The 27,950-nt window shown below is 36.5% G+C and overlaps 1 protein-coding gene across 3 annotated transcripts in view; it reads left to right on the top strand.

Moving 5' to 3' along the window:
• Positions 1–27,950, top strand: part of LOC149086605 (cell adhesion molecule Dscam1-like) — a 250,477-nt gene that overhangs the window by 182,322 nt on the left and 40,205 nt on the right. For all 3 annotated transcript variants that reach the window (XM_089230984.1, XM_089230985.1, XM_089230986.1), the window contains exons 17-20: positions 594–828; positions 3,457–3,552; positions 10,612–10,797; positions 12,423–12,716. In XM_089230984.1, the coding sequence (XP_089087110.1) occupies positions 594–828; positions 3,457–3,552; positions 10,612–10,797; positions 12,423–12,716 (811 nt within the window). The remainder of the gene's footprint in view (positions 1–593; positions 829–3,456; positions 3,553–10,611; positions 10,798–12,422; positions 12,717–27,950) is intronic.

Below are 27,950 nucleotides of genomic sequence, written 5' to 3'. Positions count from 1 at the left end.
CATACCTAAACTTGTATTTTGCGAGAAATCCTCCTTCGGAGTTCCTATCTTTAATCGTATTTTATAGATACCGTCGACTTTCTTCATTCGGCTTTGCTTCTTTTTTTCTGTTCAGTTATTCTGTTTTCAGAACAAAAGAACAAATCTTTTTATTTATTTTAACGTTTGTTTGCAGTATTTATGCGTTGTCTATATATGTATGCTCATCTCATGAGCAGTAAACGAGCACGATGCCAACAAGAAAATAATTGAAAGTCATAAACATGTTTCTCTTCGGCAAATTGGACAGAAAAAAGAAAATACGTTTTTGTACTCTTTTGAGATTGCTGCATAAAATAATCACACTACCAAAAAAGTATCTGTTTTTACGTTTTTTTACCACTTGTTATCGAGCATATACACGCCGTCTAGGCACACTTCTTCAGTATTTTCTATAGAATAAGAAACAAAAACACAGCTAGAAACGCGTGCTATCGCAAACATGCGTGTAAATGATAAATGTGCAATAATAATTTCGGTTTTTTTTAAACTGTTAAAATAATTACATTTTATATTTAATCCTATTCACGAGCATAATAAATGATATTTTCCAGCCACCAGAGAAGGGAGATATTCATGCCCCGGTAGACGGTTACTACGTGGGCTACAAAAGCAAATCGAATAACCAGTATTCTTACAAGACGATGCAGACATTTCCCGGTGGAACGCTGGAATGCGAAATCACCAGCCTCGAGATGCATACCATGTATTGGGTCATCGTGCAAGCTTTCAACAGTAAAGGTGCCGGCCCACCCTCCGAAGAAGTTTCCGTCCATACATTAGAATACGGTAATCATATTTTCTAGGTTTCTTTTTACCACTTTCAACATTCGAAGTTTTATAACTCAATAAGTGTCAAGTTGTCATTTGTCTGTTTTCCTCGACAAGATTTTATTTGTCAGAAATGAATTTTTCATTTTATATATAACTGGTATTCTTTTCTTTTTTTTTTCTCAGTCCTCTTCTGACGCTTCAAGGTCTTAGTTTCACGTTTCATTTTCTTGCTTTTTAATAGAAACGAATTTGCATGCCAGGTCCGGCATGTGACAAAGTAATGTTACCAGTGGATTTACTTAAAAAAAAATTTAAAAATGAATTGATTTTTTTCATAAAAAATATCGAAACTGATATATTAATTTTTTTTAATCGAGAATGTGAAAGAAGCACAAAAATTCAAAAGGAATGTGGTCACCAATTAATAATCTCAAATTAGTGATGCCGTTAGTTATAATTTTCTGTTCTGTGGGAGTAGGAAAAGAAGTCACCAAGTTAAAATTCACCTAGCTTACAGGGTCATAGGCGATATACGGTAAGAGACCGAAAGACCGACGCGGGGCTAAGATCGGGTGGGGCCACATCATGCGACTGAGAAATCAGGATAAATCTTAATTAAAACCGGAATATCTCGATAAAAAAGTTTTCAGAACGCATTACAGTGCCGAATTGTACTGTGGCAGGAATGACACACATAATCTGGAATTGGTAAAACAAATCTTCTGGATTATGGCGTTTTCAATTTTTATGCTTTGCTATTATAAATAGGAGAAACTGATTTAATTGGAACTCCTGCTGTCACGTACTAAATAAAATCAAAACTATATCTGTTTTAATCCTCAAAATTAAATATTTGTTGATTTTAAACCAATGTGCAGGATGAAAACGAACAACGTGTGATAAACAACTGATTTTCTTTTTATTCTGCATACTAGTGAAAATTCCATGCTCCAAAAGCTCAGTTGCTATGTTTTTTGTTGGAGTTTTTTTTGTTTTTTTTGATAATCACAAAAAAATAATTTAACGGCAAACATAAAAACATATTTAGGTGGATCGACAACCACAGACACTCATGATGTCGGCAAACATTCTTAGCAGAAAAATTTTGTTTGCGTCTGCGCAGCCACGATACGATAGATATGAATACGTTCGTTGGTTTTATGTTAAAGAATGTTTGCCGTGTCTGACACGAGACGATGAACGTCTGTAGATGTGAATCCATCCTTAACCGTAGTTTGGCGCATAGAATTTAAACCGGTATACTGCATAAAAATAAATAATACATAGAATTGTAACACATCTAGTTCGTTTCCACTCTGCATACCGGTTCAAAATCAACAACCAACGTTATATAAAAATTATTACAGACGGTTTTGTTTTTCTTTTATAGGTGGCAGCAGAGCTCCCATATTTTTGCGATAAATATTTTTCCGATATTTCTGTGTAGAAGGAAAATGCGATTTAAATATTTTCTACGATTTTAGAATCGATCGCAGGAATTTTTATCTCTTTCAAACACTTTTATACTGTACAATAGTGCCATATATACAGGATGGGCAAAAAGTTCGTAAAATTTTTAAAAACTCATAAAAACCGGAAAAATAACTGAAATAAGAAACGGTTTGCAGGGTTAGCATCACTAGGTCAAGGGAATTTTTTTAAGACAGGAAAAAAACTCAAAAAATCTGAAAGGTGGCGGTGACATACAGAAGTAAATCAAAGAAGTGCAAATAACGAACAGAATGCCTCCAAATCGTTGATTACGGCAGTATGTGTTCCACATGACCACCACCTCCACAGGGGACAACACATTGCAGGCGATTCACAAATCCAGCAACTGCAGAGTGTAGCAGGTCCACATACACGGTTTACAACGGTGAATTGCTTGTGGATTAGGAGCGCAAGTTCATATAACCGTCTCATTTGCATATTTCAACTGAAGTCGCTGGTACCAGTGCCACCTATCTTAAAAATTCCCGTGACGTAGCGATGCTAACCCTGCAAACCGATTTTTATTTCGGTTATTTTTCCGGTTCTTATTCATTTTTAAATTTCTACGGACTTTTTGCCCACACTGTACAACTTTTTCGACAAATATATTTTTACGTTTGTATGTAAAGTTTTTCTCTACCACGAATACCATTAGGATATACTATTTCGGTGAAGGTGTGGTTTTCCGTTTTCTAGAACATCCCAGTTACTGTATATGAGAGTCCATGACCGCAACGGGCTGCCAAATATTATTTAGGACCGTGAAAGCAATTCGAAATACTTTGACATATTTACATCACTGCAAAGAAAGCATTTCTGTGAAATATCCCGCTTGTGTAGGAACACTTCCGTCATCGTCGATGAAGAAATTAAAAAAAACAAAAATGTGTTGAGTTTTTTTATATATGTTTTTATATGCCCGCGTCGGGCACGTATTTGAAAAAAATACATGCCCGGTCAGAATTTCTACATGTTCAAGGCATGTCATGCAATGCATTTGTTCAGCCCTGGTATGCTCTAAAATTGGTCGTCTAAAATTCTGTACGTGAAATTTCACCATTTTGTATCATTACAACGTCGCTTGTCACTTGTCAACTTCATTTATTTTCCACGACAGCTGAGTTTTTTATACACACAATGCTGTATTTTCAGATCCTCCAACTGCTCCTCTCCTTCGAGTCCTGTCAACGACGGCTGCATCGATTCACCTTTCGTGGACACATGAAGATTTGCCTAGTCCTGTTTCAGGTGATTTATACAATCTATATGTTACGGTGTACTAATCCGGTGTACTAATACTAATCCGGTTATTATGCATAATCACAGACCATATTTTTGTAAGTTTGATAAATGTATTACTTTCACCGGCGATTATGCATAATACTCAAGCGTCGTTGGTGAATTTGATAAATACAGTGAAACCTATCTAAGATGGACACTGTATGTGACGGAAACCTATCTGGAATATACATATAGTCTTGTGAATAATTAATGCTTTTCAATCATAGGAAACCTCTCTAAGGCGGAAAATGGCTAACGCATTCTGTTTTCTGTTGGCGTTTTTCTTCCGTACACGAGGGCAAAAGCATCCAAAGCAAGCTCATCGTTACCCGAGCTCCACATATTTCAAGTGCAAAGTGATGCTTGTGCTAGTGCACTTATACTATTTTGTGTCGAAATTGAATTTGAGCGTGCCTGTACAAAAACATTGATCATTAACACCTTGTCAAGCTTGTAATTACGTGTGTAACCAATTTTACGTACAGGTCCACAAATTTGTTCATGCAATTGAAGTACCAGCGATTCATCTTCGATAGTGATATCTTAAAGAGGTATTGTTAACATTAAAGAAATGGGAAAGAGGAGAGATTAGTGGAACATTCTTTCTTGCCATCCTCACCTTATATATATGCTATATTTGCCAAACCGTAATGACGGAGAAAAGGAAGAGGTAGTAATGTATGCTCAGGTAAAGGGAAAAAAAACAATTCTTGTTTATTGGGTTACCATTGAAAAGTCTCGATAAGGAGAAAAGAAAAGAGGAAGAGCTCAAATTTATTTCTTCCATATGCTCGAGAACGACATATCTCGGCCCTTTACATAAAGAGCTTGCGGTCACGTGTAGCCGCTTTTACACACGTACTGTTTACCCCCGCATAGGAAAGATAAAACAAATGTTATCGAAGCCCATGAAAAAGAATTCCGTTCTCGGGCATACAGATTCAAGCAATATCATACATGTGCATTACCAGATATAATTAATCCCCCTGCATGAAATTGTAAGGTTATATTTGAAAGCAACTTCCAAGTTTCCAAAGAAATGTTTTTTCTTTGGTTTTCCGCCAGTGTGAACACAAAACCCATTCTCGAACACGACGCCTTGGTATGAGGATATATTCATTAACGTCCTTCATAAAATATATATGGTCTGAACTTATTTCCCCCTGGTTTTCAATGCATCATAACTTAAATATTATATCCATCTAACGAGTACGAGGATGAAACCAATCACCTATAGCCAGCATAACATAATCTTTTTCTTCTTCTTCTTCTCCTATAGCTGCATAGTTTCACTTCGCACAAGTGCTTAAATTAGAACGGATAAATCGCAACTTTGCGCTAAAATTGTTTCTGATATAAAGAAAAATCCTCGTTTGGATCGCAAATCATCTCGCATGGCTGGAGACTTCCCGGGTATCACGAAATCATTCAATCGAATAATTTATTCATACATTTTTCGCTCGCGCTTCTTTATCCTGGTTAGTGTAAGAAGAATCAATGAATCGAGAGCGGTTTTCTTAATCTCCGATATTGATCCCATTTTCTCGCTTTTTTTCCACCCGTATAATTTCCATTTTTTTTATTGAGTATAGCAAAGAGAAAGGATATAATTACTGTTGTATTTCATACAGTTACTATAATACGACGCAGCAGAAAAAGTAGAATGAGTGACGGGCTTTTTCAATAGTTTTTCCGAAGAAAGAAAAAAAAATTTCGCGTGATATTTATTTGTTTGAAGTCGTTGGCAGTTTATTGATAACAAATCAATAATAATTCGGCAATACATACGCTTTAAATGGCATAGAAGAAATTACTTAACTCCCTGTAAAATTCCATATCTTTCTTCTTTTTGTGAATCAGATTTCTTCCGATTTTCAGCTTTGCGAAATAAAGGGGGCGGGAGAACAGGAAAACAAGTTCCATTGAGGAATCAGCTTTGCAAAATGCCTTGTCTATAATTGCTAAAAAATAAAAGTCTTTAAAGAAGGTGAGATATTTCGTCAGTCTCTGAGAAGGCGAAGGGAAAAAACGCAACACTTTGAAGAAATGCAAGGAATACGATGTCATTTTAACCACAGAAACATCATATTCTGCGAATGTTATTTTTATTCCGAAACTTCCCAAGAGTATCTAGACACACAGTGACCCACAGTGATCACACAGTGAGTCTCTGGACACCCATTCAGTGACCTTGAGTAGTGTTGATTTGATGGGCGTTCTAACGTGATGTTAACATATTACTGTTCAAGTGTGAGGCGCCTATAAAAGAGATGCAAACTCGACATCCATCTTTGAAAAAAGAACAGGTTTGTCACTTCAAGTGATGTCTCGGAAATCGTTAAAATAGCAGTATACGGAACAGCGATTGCCTATAGCGATAATATAATTCTGACGTCACACTTTTACGCGGAGATGGTGTATTAGTAAGCTTGATATTTCAAGGAGCTCTAATCAAGTGGAGAACCGACAAGATCCCTTTTCATTTTGTGTTGTCGGCAGAAAAGATCATTAATCCAACATGACCAATCGTGTCCCTCAGCTTCTCTTGGAGGCAGGTGTGTGAATCGTTTTGGTCAAAGTCGGAAGAACCTCTTGCCACGTTCCCTATATATAGTGATGAGACAGACCGGCATGCCAACGTTGTTCCCGTTATTCACGCCGAATGTGATCAGCTATTGATGGTGATGACATCCCAAACTATAATGCTGTAATTTACAGCCCATATATAAACAGCATGAGCTGTGTAGTGCGTCCTAGTTAGTGTAGAATGCCTAACCTTTTCACGCTTCTTATTATGCATAGTTGTTTAAGTTCACCGTTGTGGTGGTTGAGTGGTCATAGTAACGGACTCGCGATGCGAGGATCCGGGTTCGAACCCCACCGGCGCCACAGTGGTGGTCGGCTGAAGTTGGTTTTCTGTGGTTCCCACCTTCAAGGTGCGAATGCGTGCCGATCTCCCCGTTAAAAAGTCTCGCCACAGAACCCTTATTCCAGTTTCACATAAACCCTTATTTCCAGCTTGGCATTCTAGGGGTCAATCAAATTCCTCAAAAAAATATTCTTTGACTGAAATTTCTATTCAATTTCACAACAATTTTTAGTCAAGATATTTTTGTAGTCGGTTGAAGTTGCGTTTCTGTGGTTCTCAACTTCAAGGTGCGAATGCGAGCCGATCTCCCCATTAAAAATTCTTGCCACAGAGAGCAACAGGCCTACAACGTTACAAATATTCAATCACATTACATTTCACTCACTATTTTGAAGTATAGATGACAGCACTGAAATATCAGACAAAACACTAGCTACACACTCAGACTGTTAGGTGCACTCACTTTGTTCAAGACTCTGCCACGAAGCTGGGCTGGCAGGGATCTCGGCAACGGGATAAGTCCGGTGGCAGGGACCCTGGCGTTCATTCATTCAGTTGCTTAAGTGCAGTTTTACCTTGTACTGCTGATACGTAAACAAGTCGAGAGATTCCACCGCAATATCAAAGCCTCCCTGATGTGTGTGTACTGGACGAAGGTTCTACCGACCGTCTTGTTGGAGTTACGTTCCAACATCAAGGAAGACCTTCTTGGGGGAACTCGGATGAAAGAAACCTACCTCGGTACGACTTTCTGCATAAACTGAGAGATCATTTCTCCCGTCTGAGACCAGTACCAACCTCTCATCGCAATTCATCCAAGCCCCTCGTTTCGGAATACTTGCTAACTACTCCACTAGTGTTTGTCCCGGAACACTGTACGCAAATCTCTACAGCAACCATACAGCAGACCATTTGAAGTTATTCCAAGAACCGATAAGTGTTTTGTGTTGAACATCAATGGTAATCATAAAAATATATCCATAGATCGCCTTAAGCCGTCTTTTATCTTAAAAAATAATTTGTGTCTCCCCTTTGAAAAATCAGTATGTATCCAGATCTGGTGCTGAAGAGTGAAATTTCTGATTGACCCTTCGAAGATATATGATTTATAATTGCATTCTTTATTGTAATATTGTTCATTTGTATGATTATTATTCAATATTTCTTTTTTTGATGTTTTGTCTACGACTGGGGGTGGGGGAAATACTGTAGTGCGTCCTAGTCCATGTAGATGGTGCAACATCCTCACGCTCCGTGCGCGTAGTTGCTTAACTTTAGTTCAGCAGGATTAAGCCAGATTCAGCACAAATCGCCATTTCGCCACCATGCCTTAGATCGGGGATTATAATTTGATCATTTTTGTCGCACCACGGTCATTTTCTGCACACGAGGGATAATTAGACCGGGACCTACAATTTATTGCCGATTCCGAACGGCACGCTTGTTTTTCATACTCGTCGAGAGGTTGGTGCGCTAACCGCTCGATGGGGGACTCCCAGCGGTAGCAATTTTTTGCTGCGGTGAAGTCGCCGTTGTTTTTTTTTTACCCGTGTCAGGAAAGTTTTTTGACAAGGACGAACCGGGTATCGAACTCACGACACCTCTAAACATCCTTTGGTACTTTAGGCGAGTATCTTATCGACTTGAGCTACCGCACCCACTAAACTTAATATCAATTACTATTATCAGACTTTATATTATTATTATGACACTCACTGACCGACGGTCCAGAGCCTCCAAACCGTCGGAGGAATCTGCAAGACACAATTTGACACGAATGAGCAAATTCCCTTCAAGCAATGTTCTTTTTCACCCGCCAACAAAAGGAAGATGAACCGGGGAATCGCGTCAACATCACTTGGCCAGCAATATCTCAACATCCCATTACAGCTTTCATCGAATCAATGATGATGATCGTCTAATGAATACTATGCATATAGGATTAGGCATTTGTGGTTCCTTGATTTCTGGTACATCCTATATACTCGGACAATCAACATATGTAAGGGTTTTGAGATAAACATCTCACGCGAGAATATAATGTTCAATCTATGTCTCAAATTTTATTGTGTTCTTTGCATTCCTCCAAGGTGATGGACTTCGTAGCGTTCAAAAAATTTAGCCTAAAGAGGAAAAAAACCACAATGAATCATATCCCTTACACACTACATGCTCATAAATAATATGAGAGTGTTCATAAGAGTGCGTGTAAAAGCTGAATCTGAGTTCCTTCTCCACCCAACATCACACCAGGTTCTCGATTTCTAAGCATTAAAAGAAAACGAACACAAAGAACAACTACTTGGGAGGAAAGGCGAAAAATATCGTCCATTTTTTTTTTCTATTGAAATTTTCCTCTCTTTTTTTTGGCTAAAGGCGATTCTGTCAATGAATGTCAGGAGCTCCTCTCTCCCTCGCTCCTGTAATTCATGCCTATAAATCCTTCGCAATCGATCCATGACCTCTAGAATCGATGTATCGGAAAATCGGCACACACGATGGGTAGCTCGTGAAAGCGGCTCCGATATTCTGCGATACATTTTTGCTAGCTGTAGTGGTGATGGTGGTGGTAGTAATATCGGACGCAAAAGAAAAAAAAAAAAAAGTTATATGACTTATGAATGTTACTACGAGAATTCACCTCCCACGATTTGTTATTTCAGATATCTTTGATCTTCTTTCAAATACGTTTCTATAGTGAGTGCCTCACAAAAGAAAGAACATATTTTAACTGTGAGATATGAGTAGTCTTCATGTCTGAATAGATCGCCAGAAAGAAATAATCATTCATTTCTTTGTATGGAAACTTCGAGCAGAATAATTATTATCATATTGTGAAGTTCTTATATGTAGGAAAATCGATTATGCGGAGACAACCAGTTCTTACCGAATCAAAATTGTCCGAAGCTTTGTTTCGATGGTTATTTTTATTAAAATTTTAATTATCCCGCGAGAAGAAATAAAAAAATGGGGCTGTTTTGAAACGCAAGAAGATTAAATGGAATTATACAGCGGACAAAAATTTGTAATTGGTGATGGTATTGATTGAGACTAAGAGAGAATAATTTTTTAAATAATTAATTTCCGTGAACATAGTGCAATGCCCAGATCAGATGCTTTTTTGAAACACTGTTTCCTCGAAACAATGGCCGAGAAATCTTAATGCATTATTAGAAAATTTTATTTATGTACCACTACTACTTAACCGTTCATTCACCTTTTAAATTTTCCTTTGGGAAATATTTACATCAAAAATATTTCAATATTTATATTAAAAAAATAATAATTATTATTATTATTATTTTACATTAAAAATAAATTAGTAACTTTTATGAATAAATAAAAAATACACTTATACGGGTCTCCGCCATATAAATTATATTCCAGAAAGGGCTCAGCGAGTCAAAAGTTGAGAACGTATAGAAAGAACTCTATAGAAAGTCATGTTATACTTCTGTTCTCGTCTTGGACTGAGGGATTTCCGACAATATCATATGGAGGTATCATCTATAAGTGATCGCCTCACATTCGATAAGGAAAGAACTTATCTAAGTGTTACACTGGTGTGGCAGCTTTCTTCCATATTTTATGATGTTAAAATGGCCAATACCTGAAATTTCAAGTTATCGTGTTGAAGTTCTGTCCACCTTTCTGCAGAGACACTTCTGTTTAAATAGGAGACCGCGCATTAGCACCTGGATATAGGGAGCGGTAACCCAGTTCGATAAGTTACTCGCCTAAAGTACCAAAATATGTTTAGAGGTGTAGCAAGTTCGATGCCCTGCTCCTCCTTGTCAAAAACTTTCTCAACGCGTGGGTTCAACAGAAATGATGGCACGACCACAGAAAATGACTGTTACCGCAGGGAGCCCTACACCGAGGGGTTAGCGCACCAACCTCTCGGTAAGTATGAAAAAAAAATGCTGCTGTGTGCAATAAATTGTAGGTTCCAGTCTAATCTGTTTTCGTGTGCAGAAAATGGCCGACATAATGATCAAATAAAACATTTGGTGTACTTCAAAAACCACTACGATGCTCGCACTAGTTGTGTAAGAAAAAGTTCGGAAGTTATTACTGTACTGATAGTGCTTGATGTTACTATGAATACAAATGATTATAATCGAAAGAGTATGGTTATTATAAAATTGAAATTTCAGGTTACATGTTGTATATGAAATCCCAAGCCCCTGACTGGGAGGAAGTACAACTTTCCGAAGACCGTAAAAATTATGTGTATCATGGTTTACAATGTGGTATGCAGTACCAGTTCTACTTAGTGGCTTTTAATAGCGCTGGCAGAGGAGAGCCTAGTGAAGTTATTTCAGCGACAACAGAAGGAACAGGTGAACTTTCTTCAATATCTTTGAACTTCAACAGATTTCAATCGAATATGCAATCACTTTTTCTCCTCTTCATCTAACGCTGCCGTATTTTCTGCATATAATCCACGGATTATATTCTGTCGCAAAAAAAAAACAGAGTGTTTCGATTCCGCCGTGTGTTACCTTTGGCTTTTTTTTCGAGAGGTTTTAGAATAGAAATAAAAATTTAAATTATTAATTTCTAAAAAATATTTTCTTGTGATTTGAAGTAGAGAAATTGACAAAAACATGAAAACAACCTCTTCTATTCCATTATATTTCATTATTGATGAATAAAATTTACCTATGCAAATCTTATGCAGGAAATTACGAGGCTTTTTTTTTTCCTAAAAATAATTATATACGGGGTGTACTGCAAAAAATGCGGTCTGTATCTCATTAACCATTCGTCGTAGAAGTATGGTTATAATTTTAAAAAAATGCTCAAAATGTGTTTAGGAATCCCGGTGTACCAGTTTCGAGAGTGAAATATAGTGTGTCGTAAAATTAAGAAAGAATCTGATTTTTTATACGGCATCCTCTAACTTCCAATTGAAATAGTTGTTGCTCCGTCTCTTTTGAAGTCAACAAAAAAATTCTATTTTTCCCAATGCGATGTTCACTGAGACATTTGAATTCAAAATAAGGAAAAATATTGGAAAAGAAGAGCATAAGTTAGAGCTGTTTTTTCCTAACTTTTCTCCGATTTTTGAATTCAAGTTTCTCCATGAATACTGCACTTATAAACATAGATTTTTTTCTCGTGGAACAGATGACTGGATACTAAGCGAACATAATTGGAAAGCAAAGTCACATTCCTCTGTGGAGAATCGAACCGCCAACCGCACTTTCCGGGCGCGTGTCCTACCATTAAACTACAAAGGACAGACATTTTCTTTCCAAAGAACACTGTATTCCTTTTGGCTGAACGGAAATACGCAATAGACAGCCTCCTAACTCAGCAGCAGCTCGTAACGAAAGTAGCCTCCAGATAGCAACATAGATCAAAACGATGAACATCTCCGCTAATTGTACGAAGTACAGATGACACTGGATATCTATGTCGCCATCTGGAGGCTAATTTTGTTACGAGCTGCTGCTGAGTTAGGAAGCTATTACGCAGTCCCGTACAGCCGAACACAGTGTTTTTTGGAGAAAAAAAATGTCTGTCCTCTGTAGTTTAATGGTGGAATACGCGCCCGGGAACTGCGAGGTTGGTGGTTCAATTCCTCGCAGAGGAATGTGACTTTCCAATTATCTTCGCTCGGTATCCAATCATCTGTACTTCGTACAATTAGCGGAGAGGTACATCGTGTCGTTCTACAGATTTTTTTTTCCTCAAAAGAGACAGGGCAACGACTATTTTAATTGGAAGTTAGCGGACAAAGATATAAAAAAAATCAGATTCTTTCTTAATTTTACGATATACTACATTTTCACTCTCGAAACTGATACAGAGGGATTCCTAAACACATTTTGAACATTTTTTTTTAATTATAACCATACCTTTACGACGAACGGTTGATGAGATAAAGGCCGCATTAAGGCTTACGTACACCCAGTATACGAGGTTGAAAATCTCCTGAGATTATTCTTTTTGTTCGCAGTTCCCGTCGCTCCTGATAGGAAATCATTGTTGGTAGTGAATTCAACATACGCCGTCATCCACCTCGATAGCTGGCACAGCGGAGGCTGCGAAATAAACTTCTTCGTGGTTCAATACAGGTCCCTTAACCAAGCCGAATGGATACTGCTGTCAAACAATATACTTCTAGACCAACGAACTGTTACGGTCACTGATCTAATTCCTGCAAGTCACTACATACTCCTGATGACGGCTCACAACGACGCTGGCACTACCGAAGCCGAATATGTCTTTTCCACTCTTACTCTTGCTGGAGGTAAGTAAATGTATGGTAAATATAAATAACGTGGTCATAAAATAACGCCTTGCAGCCGTAAAAATTAACGAACGCGAATTAAATTCGAGAAATAGGTGTTTCTCTCAAAGTATGCGCCTTCGAATAAAGAGAAAAATTAAACCCTAGCTTTCGCGGATACGGACATAGCAACAAAATTTTGAAAGATTCAAATGGCAACACTCACTTTTTGTCTGCGCAGTGAAAAAATATAAATGGCATCGAAACAGTACTTGCAGCACCGCAAATGCCATCGTAGGAAGCAGACGACAAAAATGTCACCAAGGGGGTCGGTGCGCTACCCTTCGGAGGGAAACTTCCGGCGGTAGAAATGTCATGGTTGTTTTTCTGCGTCTAGTGGCGGCGTTTAAGCCAGGTTTTCCTAGGAACAGGTTTCCTGTGCCGCACGCAACGTGATTCGCCCAGCGTGACACGCCGTCCACTCACCAGTATGAAAAGCAGCATGACTGTTTTCCTACAGAGCGCAATACGCCTGACGACAGTGCTTTACGTCGGGCGTGATTGGCCGACTGCTTCTGGAAGAGTCAAATGAGTCGTGCGTCGCGGTTTTGCCGATATTCTCTTCACTCTTGTGTGTTTTCTTTTCCTTCCCCTTCAAACCGGAGCATGCAGACGACAGAGTAACTGATGCCAAAGCCATACATAATTATACTTTATATAGCCGTACTAATCTGATGCACCTCGCTAGGAAAACACAAACGCGTAGCGTGATTATGTAACACGTTTCTGTCGGCGCGAAATAGTCTAATTCGGTTCACGCTGCGCAACAAACCTATTCCTAGGAAAACCCGGCTTTATGGTGCTACAGGTATCGTTCCAATACCATTTAATTTCTTTTACTGAGTCCATCACTTCGCAATGCATAAAAGTCAACGTTGCCATTTGAATTTTTCGAAATTTCGTTACTGTAACCATAACTGCGAGAACTATGTTTTTGATTTTCTCTTCATTTTCGATAGCATACTTTGGAACACCTATATCTCGAATTTAATTTGCATTCATTGATTTTTTGCGGCCACTAGGCACCACTCATATATAGATAAAGTTTTTTTCAGAACACCCTGTATATTGTATATTTATCCTCCGTTTTATTCCAATTTTCCACTTGACGCTCAAAATTTTCAGTTTTCTAGCGGCTTTAGAATTTCTTCGGGATAAAAGTAGACTTAAAATTTTTAAAAATTTACCATCCACGGCACGCACACACTTCTGAATGCAGTCTCAATACACACTTCCTTTTACTCCGTGAACTTTCTCGCTGAACTGATCGATTTCTAGACCGTATTTTCCTCGAGGGAATCAAATTCTCACATTCGAATTTCATAGACAATTTAGAGTATTTCAATACGTGAGTGAATCGGCAAATTATAATTTGGTGAGACCCTGTTGTTTTCCTTTCTAACAATGAAGGAACGTAGATCAGAGACTGTCAAGTGTGTTGTTTAGAAGAAAAGCTATTTTGGAAAAGGGGTAAACAATCCCTTTACCTTCCTTTCTTTGCAGTAAATCAATAAGTAGGACCAGGTACAGAGTCCATTCGAATTCCGTTGCTATTCTCTCCAGTGAGCAAGCACTAAATCCTTCCATCGCCAACTATTTACACAGGGATTAGTCTCTTAGATTAAACACTCGGCGGCACTCTCATTAAGCCTTACTTTTCGACTAAGCTGCATTCACCACGGAGTGACACGCTTTGTCTATTCGGTGAAAAATTTCGCTCTAAAGGCATTTAAATTTTGCGGAATTTCTGGAAACGGTGATTGTGAATTTCTAATTTACCATTACAATGAATTTAAAGAAAAAGTAATTTCAGACAGGTCAGACCAGAGGTACACAGCCTTTTCAGTTTGCGGGCCATATCCGTGGTATTTCTGTCACGCGCGGCCCAGCAATTCGTATATAGGGAGTGACTCATAGGGAGTGAGTCGGATCACCCGTATTTTACGGGCTATTCCTGTTAATTTCGGCCGTCCCAAGTTTGCATTAATTGTTCCCTTTTCTTTTGTCGAATTTTCTCAATCAAAAACGAAGATTAGATTATTTTCATAAGTTATATATATACAGTGGAACTTCGGTTAACGAGTGGTTCGGTAAATGAGCAATTCGCATACCGAGCAAAAATTTTGAACAAATTTTTGATTCGGTTAAGGGGCCATTCAAGTTTTACGTAAGCAGATTTTCAGCCATTTTTGACCCCCTCCCCCCCCCCCTGTCAGCAAAATTTCGTTAGCAGCTTAGAATATTTCATATCTTTAAAAAGGGGTGGGTGATGACGTAAGCAACCTTCAAATCCCCACTTCCCCCTTGTCATCAAAAGTCAGCAAATCCGAAACCCCTCCCCCCCCCCCTCAATGCTGACGTACTACTTGAATGACCCCTAACGAGTGATGGCTCGCATTACGAGAAAAAATTTCGCTCTTTCCTTATTTATTTCACGTTATCAAAACTGAGCTGATGGTTTTTGCTTTCACCCAAACACGTGTTATGGAATTGTGGATAATATTCGCCCCTAAAGTCCCCGGTAAGCATCCCTCACTCGGAAAATTAATATACGTGCGAGTGTGAATATTTATACGATATGAATTTAGATGTAGCATTGTAGCGATGCGTACAGTACGCACAACTTTTAACGGAACGATGGATATATCTTGGGTTCTGTTAATTATGGTATAAAAAAAAGAAAGGTAGCATTCATCTTCGATTAAGATCTTTCTTAAGTGTATGAAGTTCATTTTTTCTTAAGGGGTCATCTAGATCTTAAAACTAGATCCAACTTTTGAAAGTTCAATAGTAACCCCATTTGTTTCTTTCATATTTTGATTCAGTATCTCAAGAAATGCCGAAATACCGAATTTCATCAATTTTGAACGAACAGTTGGTAAAATATAAATTATTGAAAAACGAGTGCCGTAATGTTAAACAGAAACATCTTGTACTTGAGCATAATTTCTGAACTAATATAGGAATCTCATTACTTTTTATTTTAAATGATATATTCTAATGGGCCAAACATAATTTTATTACTTATTTTGAATTTTGCTTTTTTTAAATATGAGTTATGAATTATTAAGTCATATTTTAAAAATTTATGAACAGAAGCATACATTAATTTTTACTTCATTCGAATCCACATAGTCGAAAACCCAACAGAAACATTTGCTCTCCTGCTCACTCTAACTCCCTGTGACTAGCTTCACAATCACTCGTTTACTTACTTACTCACTCGCTATGTAATTTTTTTTAATTGCTTTTCGGTGAATTTTTCTAGTGGTGAATTGTCCTGTCGGGCAATTGTGTGGCGGTGAATTTTCTACACACGATATGGGTAACACGCTTGCCCGAATCGCTAGAGAACTAGGGTCCGATTTCCGGTGGGGACCAAGAGACTCATCTTTCTGAAGTCACATAATATCCAATTAAGTCTCTTTCCTTGATATGTGTCTTTAGTTTAAGTCTATCTCTACCGTGTATTATTATGATACCTGGTATGATAATGCAAACCGCATTACATCACACGTGGTATCATCAGCCTGTAATAAAGAATTATTTTATTGGCATTAACTATTGAAATTTAAATTATCTGAGAAAATATTCACGAATGGAGACTGAAGCTCGAAATAATTAGGAAATAGTTTAGAAATTCAGCAAACCACCTTGTGTGTACCACTAACATCCTTGCGAACTCATTAGGTGATAAATTTCTCAATTTCAGCATTATCCGCTGAGAGAGGGAATGTCTCTGATCAAGTAGAAACATCTCCAATGACATTGTACGGAATGAATAATGAGTTAAAATGATCCGATCATTAAATTTCCAGGCACTAATTACGAGATATTATCGTCCAATTTCATTGCGAAATAATGAATAGTAGGCGAGAGTGATGAAATTTCAATTCCACAACGAAAATCCGCCTTCTTCGAAGCTGGTTGCACACTTTTTCATAATTCTTCTTACGAATTGCATACTTTATTGCTGCTGATTATTTCCTCCCTATATATATTATAATTTATTTTTTCCCCCATGATCGACGCTCAATAAAATAGTTCTCTCTCTCTGGTATTTTCTTTTTTTAATCATTCTCCTACAATGCGGAAAAGTTGTAGGAAAAAAACAACAACATGAAACTAGTCTTTCATGTTCTGAATTTGCATCCTAATAGAAAATTCCGAATATCAACAGGAAAACAATGAACACAAATTAGTCTCAGAAATTAGTCTGGCTAGTACTGGGAGATAGCATTCCTATTCTTTCTCTCTCTGCGTTCCCAAATATAAAAGAAAGATGATTGAAAAATAAAAAGATCACTGTCCTAACTAATTACGTTAAACTTAGGAACTTCCGTCGTTTTTGGATTGCATAATTATCTTAGGCAGAGAGAAACAAGGAAAATAAAAAGAAACGAAGTGAATATCTGATTGGTTGTTTCCTGATTAATGCTACTGATCATCGAAAGGAAATTGAAAACAACGTCGAAGATTATGCAGTTTCTTCTTTTTATTTTTCATCTTGCTCTTAATCGTGGAATCCCAAAAATGTTCGACTCTCTCCTCTCAATACACATAAAGATCTATTCTTTTCTCCTCTATCTAGACTTTCTTTTTTATTATTAGCTCTTCTTCCTCTAAGCAGTTTCGATGGATTTTGCTGATTTCCGGAAAATGAGTTTACTATGGGTAACCAACTTGAAACATATATCTAAGAGCGAAATAAAAACCTTAATGTAAGATTGGAGGCGGAAAAAAAATCATTTATTCTTTTTTTGTGGTTTTTTTGTTCTTTCTTATGCATATTGGTTGTTTGTACCCTCGCCAGCCCACTCCCATATTCAGATTCGTGGATTATATAGCAGATAGTTTAACTAATTAAACGGAGAGACGTGTCTTGTGAATTATCCCTCCCGCCGATTTAATTTTCCTTTCCTATTTGTTTTGATTTTTTTTTTTCATCTCTTTCTCCAACTTGTAATTCTTTTACTTGACTTTTTTTTCTTTTTCTCACTATTCCATTCATTTCCGTGCATTTTCTTTGTTTTTCTCCTCTTCTTATTTGAATAATATCACCCGATTCTTTTTTAATTTCTTCTCTCCGCAAGAAAAAAAACCAAAAACAAATGAATGTTTTCCTTCCCAGAAGTGCAGCTATTTGTTATTTAATGTCCCGAATTGGATAAATAAACATTTAATCTTTTCTCCCTATTAAAGAGAACAAGAAAAGCAATTTTAGTTTTACTTCATGTAATGAATACTGCAATGTCTTTCTGCCAGTCATAAAATATAATTAAAACAGCGCGTATTAGTATCGGAATTCCGGGTACCCAGAGACCGCAAATTCTCGATACATTTAGTTTGTATTTATACGTTCGATATCAAACGTTATACAATCTATTCATTAATTTAAATGTGGTAAAAATAATTTCCAATATTGTAATTAATTGAACATATTGAAATTATTATATGATGCTGGTTTAAAATTCTTCAACTTTTTTCGAATTTCAAATACAAAATTAAAATCAATAGAGTATGCTTGCTTTTGAATAGGCATTAGAAGATTTTTCAAACTATTGAAAACAGGGACTCGCATAAGATATCACTTCAGAGTAGTCCTCGTGATCTAGCCATTGCTTTCATCTCAACTATTCTATATACAGAATTATTCCCCATTGCACTTCAAACCCATTTGCGAATATAATGATTTTTAGTTTTACTGGAGCTACCCTTTTCGATAGGCGTTGCATTTATATGGAATATTTGAAAAGTTTTTGTCTAGTCATCTGAACTAGAGGCGCTCGAATATATGGCATTACATTGATGCATGATTTGTTTATTTGGCATATTTTTTGTACATTTTTCTAATAATTTTTTTTTGTAAATTAGATTTTAAAATCCCTAGACTTTTGTTTTTATTTTAGTACTTTCGTGTAGCGTCGGGTATGTTTTTGTTTTCTTCAAACTTCTCTAGTCCAATATTCAGTGTCTTATGCTATTTGTATGCATACTGTAAACCTGTAGCCTCCCAACCATATGCCCACCAGCTCTTTCTTTGATCCTAGAAATGACTAGCAAATTACTATATTATATAGTTGATAAAGTAGCAGAGACTTCTTTAGTTTTTAAATTTAGACGTTTCACCACTTATTTTATTCTCCGAAATTGCTGCAGCACTCCTATATTTCTGGTGAAGGAGAATCTGTTGTATGCATGCGTATGGCCGTAAAGTAGGAACAAATACAGTACTGAGACGAAAGAAATATATATACACATTTTAACAAATATACAGTGGAACTTCCCATACCTGACGCTCTCCGTAATAGTTAGTTTTTTCAGCCACATCGTTGGACATTTGTGGTTGGCCTGTTGTGGTCTTTGAGTTTGCATTTGTGTAAAAAAAAGTATCAGTGGTAAAAGACTAACCATATTTCCCTTATGAAAAATACGAAAAATCGGTATAAATACAGGGCATTATCGATTACCGCAAAAAAAAAAGAAAAAAAAAAAAGGTTTAGAGTTTCTGATTATTACCCAAAAATTTGTCAAGGGGAAGAGAAGTTGCTAATTATAGCAAAAACAATTGTCAAGAAAAACTGTGGTTGCTGCGAAATGAATATATTTACTTGAGAATAATTAGTTATGCTAATTAAAGTAATAATTATCACCATGTAATTTATAATCCCAATCCTTGATATCATTAAAAATAGAAATTCGAATAAGATCCGTTGAAAATCTGAAAAAACGGGATATTTTATTGAATATTTGGACAGCGAAAACTACGGGAATGTCTTGTAAAATACGGGTCACATATATTTCAAGTTCTGGTCAGGAAAAGACAGAAATATCACATATGTTGACTGAGAAATTGTGCATCCCTGGGTGTAGGCTATAGGTGAAAGGGGGCCGTGGATAGACTGGAAAGTGACCTGGAAATATCAATTTTTCTGGTACGCACGAGAAGAGAATCGTTCACTTCATTTAAACAGGACACTGCCCCCCGTTCCTGCTAACTGTATCAGTTTGCAAAGAATTAGAAAAATAAATAAAAAGTAAAAAACCGGCAATAAATGATTATGTAAAACCTTGATAATAGGCTGCAATTTTCAGAGTAAGATATTTCGTGTTCACTCATTTTGATAAATAATCTGAAACCTGTTATCAAGTTGCTTATTGATGGGAAATTATAACAAAAGAAGTATTAGAAGAGAGGGAGGGTTGCCTTTAGGTAACTAATCCCACAGACTGCAGCCGCAGCAGCAGGTCCCGATGAAGAAGATTAACGATCCGATGCGGCCGAATCCTAGAGCTCGCCACCATCTTTTAATAAAGCGCATGCACTTCTCAGATTTCCGTCGAGATAATTGTGAGTTGAATGAAATCTTCGGAGGATTCCCACACCTTTGTCGAGATTTATAACTGTTCCAAGGAAGAGGCCTCTTCTCTCTGATCTTAAGGATTTCAGTTCAGAGGACGAAATTAATGGTTGTCTTTCTGCTAATAACAGTGTTTACTTGAGATAGACAAAATGAGAAATAATTTTAATTTAGCACTTTTGAAAAATTCGTTATTTATATATCCCCCCCCCCCATCTAAAAATTCATTACTCTTTCATGCCACGGAATATTAGGTGCTCGGAACGTCTCAACCAATTAATCCGCATCTTTTGGTTCATTTCATTTTAAACAATTGTGCATATGAGAGACTGACTGTGAACTCAAGTTGAGTTAAAGCTCGCAGAATAGTATTTTTAATCTAATGAAGATTCTGCAGTTACAAACGATGTCAACGTTTAAGAAAAAAAAAACGCATGTGTTAGCAAAGAACAACTTGAAATGACGACAAGGAAGAAAGGCATACTGCAGAAAAATATGTTGGTGATATGACATTTAAAGTTTGGGGCATATGCAATGTGAATAATACATTACAAAAACACCTACTACTACTTAACCGCACACGCACCACATAAATATTCCTCTGAGGAACTACTAACGAAATGGTGCACGTCGGAATGGGCCTCACCTCATACGTGTTGTTTACCTAACGTAAAGTTTGTTTTTGAAATATGCTTGTTAGGTGCTCGAATAGTGTTGTCATCTGTCTTCCGAATTCAAATATAAATACAAAGACCTTAACAGGCGTATTCCCCAAACAAGTGGCTGAAAAAAGATGCCCATAAAAATATGGATATCAAATATACTAAAATACAGCAACCCAATATAAGAGCGTGTATCACGAAAAAAACTGATAATTAGTATTATATAATTCATTGTCACAATGATATTATGAATATCTTATCCAAGTATGATAACTTCTCGTCCTCTTTCCATTATAAACATCGTATTTATTTTTAAACGTGTGATTTGTGTTAGAATTAACGACCCTCGGAGGTAAGCTATTCCATTTATTAACAACCCTATTAGAGGGAAAAACTCTCTGACACCAAAAACCTGGAATTGCCCCTTACTAATGATACTGCTGTCTCCCGTCGAAGCAGTTGATTGACGGAGTATTAATAACTCATGTGTGGTTTAACCAATCCATCTCGTTGAAAACTTTACTTCAATCATATCCTCCCCGACACCTGCATTCTTCCAATAATGAAGAAATCAAGTCCCTCTTCATAGCTCAATTGTTGGCCTTGTGTGCCAACAACAAGAGCACACGTAGATCTTCTCTGGAACCCCCTCAACCTCTTCAAGAACACTAACGTGTCAGGTTATTTTGTCTGTTTCGTATTGTGCCTGTATTTTGAATGTCGCAGTGCTCTGTAGAGAGATTTTTTTTAATTAGAGATCGCGCCTTTAAATCGGAAAACCATAAAAAAATCAACTTCTTCTGTCCACCACTGTGCCGTCTCTGGAATTTCAACCTGGATCCCCGCGATGAGTACACGATGATACCCATATCTCATAACCCCGCACAGTGGCAAATTACAAATACCACATTGCGAATTTCTCATATTGCTGGTACGAAATCTACCACTGTCCGATTTTTCCCTTGTTGAAACGGACATTACTTTTGCAAATAAATGGCACTGATTAACTATTTTCACTTTGTTTTTAAATCAACATAAGTGAAATAAGTTTTTTCGGCTTATTTTGGGACGTTGAATTTAAATAATAATTGTAAAAAAATCTTTATGACGTGCAGTTTTTTTCTGTATCAATGATTGACATTTTTTAAAATGCATTAAATTAGAGATAAATATAGGTAAATGGCATATACTGCTGATACCAAATTATAATACATTTACGTACTACAATATTTATTTTATCATATTCATACATCGTTGCATATGAAATAGCATTTTTTCTTTATAAAATACATATAATTTTGTTACGAGAATTATGTAAATAGTCCTTATTTATCATTTACTATGTCATTTTTGCCTGTAAATAGTCATTGTCTTATGTAATAATGAAAAATAACGCATTTTACTGTAAATCTCGCCAGATTAGCGACAAACTTGGTGAGTTCGGTGACAGCTTCAGCTATTTGGCAAAGTCATAGCGTAAAAAAAAATTTGTAGAAACAAAAGGAAAGAATGGGATCTCTCTCTCTCTCTCTCTCTCTCTCTCTCTCGTGAGAATGATGGTGAAATTTCTCGACATTTTCTTTTTTTGTTGCGTCTATAAAAGTGCCCCTCAAAGCGAAACTCGTAAGTCGTTGAAATAGCCCTGTGGACAGAACTCGGCAAATTTTCTCGCATTCCGCAACTGGAGTAGTTGAGAGAATTTGAGAGGAAGTATATTTAGACATTTGAGAACACACACACACACACATATATATATATATATAGACATTTGAAGACTATAGCTGAGTAATTTGAGAGAAGACAAACTCTTGTTACGCTTGAGAAGCTGTCCTTCAAGGGCTCTCTTTTTAGCGTGTATTTTCAAATTTCTGCTTGTAAATACGAGCAAACAGCTGTTTTAAATATATCTGTTACATCGTGCGTTTTTTTTTTTTTTTCGTCCTTTACTCTTTTCAAGGACTTGTGTGAGAGACATTATCCGAAACAATATACTGCATATATAGCATACACATATATTCTACAAAAAACGAAATTTATACATATTTTTAGAGGATTTTATGCAAATAATTAATTTTCCCCTTAACTATTGTTGTCTTTCTACTGCAAAAACCAACAGCAATTGCTCATCATCGAAGGGTCCCCCCCCCCCCGGTTTTGATACCGCTTCTCTATAGTTGGAATGTTTCGGTGGAACCTTTCTCCTTGTTCATCACTGACTGTTCTCAGGTTTTTAATATAGGAAATGTATTTCAGAGGCATTCAAAATCAAGGATTTTGCCAACAGAGCAAGTCTTGAACGAGCTGTTGATAATTTTTCTCTTTGCGGTTACCTAAAAACCCTTTCACCAGACATATACATGTCATGAAGAGAGTTTCTTTCTGTTTAGAAACTCTGTGAAAACAGAATCACTCAATAGTTTCCTTATTTGAGGATCTATAAAGGTTCTTTGTTTTAGTTTTGCCCCACTTAATCTCAGAAGTTTTCTTTCAAGTATGAGAAACCTGGGCCAGATTTGTCCGTAGCCTTCACAAAGTTTTCATTAGCCCTAATTCAAATGGGAAGTGGAGGCAACAAAACATCAGATGGATCAACAAGACATCAATAATGAATGTTAGTTTCTCCTGGAATAAAGACCAATATTTAGTTATTTTTATCAATACGCTTAGGCCAATTTTGTCTTATAATAATCTGCTGTGGTTCTACTATCCCACATGCAGAATATGACGAAGCCACTTTGAACCCCGAGCAAGTGGAATATTAATTTCAGATCGCCATAATAATTTCTACTTATATTAGTCACATTTTATTGCAGAGAGAACGTTTTTCATGCTTTCATAAGTTTCCTTCATACCTAAAGCATGTATTACTGCCATCTCTTCTAGTATGTATCTAGTATCATCTCACACGAACGGATATGCTAATTTTGAAAACTATATTAAATGCCAAACAACAAAAAAACTAGACATGATAGCAGTATTTTAAGGTCACATCTGGAACCAGAACAAAGCACAAAGAAATTAATTAAGAACAGCTGAATTTTCCATGTATTATAAAAAATTTGTCGACCAGTGTAATAAGACTTGACCTTTTAAGCGGCTTTTGAAATATCCCTGGTCCGCATTATAACTGTCATAGTGGAAATCATGAAACATTCTAGAAATTGCCACCTATTTTCAAGAAGAATTTTTTTTTTTCTGATTGCGGGAGGTGATTGGTGCTACACCCCCCCCCCTCCCCCACAACGAAAATAATAATTGAAAAAATAAAGAGAAAATAAATAAAGAAGAAATAAGAGGATTACTTTCTGTTATTTATTCTGTACGCATAATCGTACACTACCTTGAAGAGAGAGGAAAAAATCCTCTAGATCTCATTCTGTATCAAACTTTGAACAAAACCTGCTTCTGCCCACTGGCAATTGATTGAAAGGGATGGGTGGAAAACATTTTTGACTGTAAAGACAACTTCAGCGCAGTGGCTGGGCTCAGCATTGTCGAAATAAAAACACTCAATTTTGAAAACCCGAGATATTTCGTGATTGCTGCTGTAAGGGTGGGATAAGAACAGATTATGAACTCGTGTTCGGTTAGAGTGAAATTTCCTTTTTGTTCAAAAGCCATGTCAAATACACGTGATAAAACATTCCAAAACATGAGGTAATTTTTTTTAGCGTTTCTAATTTGTGTTTATATCAAGGGTACTTTAAGTTTAGTTCGATTTTCTGATGTTAGAAGAAAATACTTTTCTTCAATATCTTTCCAAGATATCCTTATTTTTCTTTTTGAAAATTACGTCACACATTTTTCTTCGCATACGTATTTTTTTAGAAGATATATTTATACATAAAGTATAGTACCTATAATTTCAAGTGATACTCTTTGAATTCCAATACTAGACGTGCAGAAACAAGGGACTCATAATGATAAACCAAAATAAAAAATCATATAAATTTTTATTAAATGATCACCGAGTTTATTTTTACACTAGTTTATGTTGAAATGAAGAAAATCCTCTTCAAGATAAACGTACAGATTATTTACTAGCGGTAAATTAAAAAAATAAAATTGCATGATTAATTCAACAAACAGAATTTTTGAATTTATAAACTTTAATATTTATTCAAAAATTCTGAATGTATATATTCTTTATATAACATTTATAAAGAATATATTATTGTTCTGTAGCGGAACACCAAAAAAAAAAAAAAAACAGTGAAAAAATAAAACTCCCATGAGAAATAGCTTCTTGTGGTTTCTCGTAGGGAAATATTTTTGATATACACTGTTATCTTAACGTGAAGTATGAGGTTGTTTTCAAAAATGCAAGAAATTCATAAGTCGAGTGAGTTTTCCGACAGAAAAAATAAAATAAGAAAAAGTTCTTGTTTACAGACAAAATTCGTAAAACAGTCACAAAAAGCGACGCTTTTTTCCTCGCTTTTAGAGAAGGAATAGTACCATGAGAACGAGTCGGATCGTCGCAGTTTCGAGTGTCGCATCGTCGCAGTTTCGAGTGTCGCATCGTCGCAGTTTCGAGTGTCGCATCGTCGCAGTTTCGAGTGTCGCATCGTGCGTTTCATTATACGCAACTTTATACTTCGATAAACAACCTCTAGTCCTTTAGTCAGCTTGTGACATGACAAGTCCACGGAATAATATACTCTCAGTATACTAAAGACTTCCCACTCACAAAAATGTCTGGAAAGTTATAATGGGATTGAAACGCTTGCTTCATAAAAATATTTCTCAATATACATTGGCAGTATAACAAGAAAACTGAAGAAACTCGGTGCATTCAATATTTCAATGATCTAACAACGCGAAAACAGGTATAAAACACTGTCCTAAATATCAGAGTAGAAAACAGCAACTACAACGTACGTACGGTCTTGTGGGATTAGTAATGGACTCGCATTCTGAGGATCCGGGTTCAATTCCCGCTTGAAGCACTGTGGTCGCATCCGATTAACTACGCACTCACTTCCTGAAAAACTCATCTTATAAAGGTAATAATTTAGATTGCCGATGGTGGTGAGATAGATGGGGGCCCCAGCTCGGTTTACAACAAGAAGAGTAGAAGACTACGTTTCGAAATAAATAGAAAATGATTACCGTTTTTTTTCTTTTTTTCCCTTTTTTTTTTTTTTTTGTCTTTTCGATTTGGAATAATAGTGAGTGATAATGCATGACATAATCCGAATCTCAAAAGTTCGAGATTCCTGATAATAAGAGGTGTTCAAACCTCTCTCTTTCTGATGTTCACTAAAACGTGCTATAGGCTATTTCATTTTGTTTGATTCTTCCAACGAATGCCAATAACTTCAGTTTTTAGGGGGTCTTGATCCCTTGTCTGAGATTTCTTTGGGGTACCGCCATGCCGTGCCAGAATCCTTTACCGTAAACTTTCAGTTTAAAAAATAAATAATATCAGTAACATTCATATCGAATGTGTGCTTCGGTCCCTTTTCTGTCGGGTTATCGAGAGTCTCCTGTACTAAATCACTTATGAATTCATAATGAAGGGTATGTTTTCTTTTGTGATACTATCAAAATGTGCTATCGTTTTGCTGTACTTTTCTATTCTGTTTGTGAAACAATGCATTGCATTTATTGATAGCTGTGACGTTGTACACGTTATTTTAGGATACAAGTGAGAACAAAAGATGACATTGTATGCAAAAATAAACATTATGAAATTATTTCAAGCGATTGCCACTTATACTCCGGAAGAACAAAAGCAACTATCTATATCGTCGTCATCATCTCCGTAGTTGATCAGTTTTACTCGTAATTTCGTTTGGATCAAAGGGGCATTAAAGAATATGATAGCACTGAAGGAAAGAAAAATTCGTCGCAAACTTTAATGTCATTAAGCGATACAAGCTGAGTCCCGTCAAGTAAATACCGAGTTTGAAGTAGCGAGAGGGAAAACTCTCTATTCTTCTCTGCCTTTCTCTCTAATTATTGATTTACTACTTAATTAAATTAAACTTTGTTACTTCAGCTTTAGCGAGCGATTGAATTAAAGCAGGTACCGATGTTGTTGACAACTACGACTATGTCGATGCTCAAAATTCCTGTCGCTCTCTCTCATCAGCTTTTCGAAGAACTAAACTTTCTCCATTTCTCCTACTAAGGCGTAGTGTTCTCCTTCTACCTAGGGACCTAAAAGACCGGTTCTTAAGCTTAAGTAACTTCATGTGCTCGTAAAATAACTGTCCTCAGTTATGGAGTATTTTCTTTAAAGATTATCACTCAAATTACTTCTTAAATATTCAATATGTCTCTCGTCTATAAATAGCTCACGGACTAAGTCAAATACGTACATTTTCTCCTGTTCTTAAGCGACGGAAACAAAACAAAAAAATCGCCCGTCATTTCCAATGAGGTTTACTGGGGAATAAAACCTTCATGAAAATCTCGTTTCATCCTTATTTAATTAGCAAAAGAGTCTTCCTGCATTATCCGATTCGAATGCGATAATATTAGTGCACGATATGCCAACACTCCTGAAATAGTTTATGCAAAAACCATTCGGAATCGTTAATAGGTTTCTTTTTTTACAAATTGGGATACAAATGTTCGAAAATTCTTTCCACCGCGACTGGATAAAGAAATAACTTCCTTCGAAAATATCGTTCAAATTTGGATGTTTCTTACCTCTAATGCAGCAGTAACTAACAGGAAATGCTTTTTTCTTCTCTGCTATGCTGTTTTTTCCGACTTTTTCTTCGATTTTTCTTGTGTGACACAGGGGTACAACAAAAAACGGGACTTGGCCGCAGCAAAAAATTGCTACCGCAGGGAGTTCCCCATCGAGGGGTTAGCGCACCAACCTCTCGATGAGTATAAAAACAAACTTGCCGCTCGAAATCAGCAATAAATTGTAGGTCCCGGTCTAATTAGACCTCGTGTGCAGAAAATGACCGTGGTGAGACAAAAATGATCAATGATCAATTCGAATTTTCAATTCAAACATCTCAGTGAGTATTGCATTCGAAAACGTGGAAGTTTTTTTTTTGTTGTTGGCCTCAGGAGAGACAGAGCAAACTTTTCAACTGGGTTTTTGAGGACAGGGTGTCCATATAAAAAGTTGATTTTATCATTTTAATAACTATACAATATCTCTTGCAACAGTAATGACGTGCCTGAACTGAACTCTATTGATTTTG

The sequence above is a fragment of the Pholcus phalangioides genome, unplaced genomic scaffold, assembly GCF_987345545.1.
Source record: "Pholcus phalangioides strain wild (caught in Gottingen) unplaced genomic scaffold, Ppha-v1.0 ptg000004l_1, whole genome shotgun sequence".
Classification (NCBI taxonomy): domain Eukaryota; kingdom Metazoa; phylum Arthropoda; class Arachnida; order Araneae; family Pholcidae; genus Pholcus; species Pholcus phalangioides.
The sequence above is the reverse complement of the archived record's forward strand: the minus strand, read 5'-3'. Positions and strand labels throughout refer to the sequence as shown.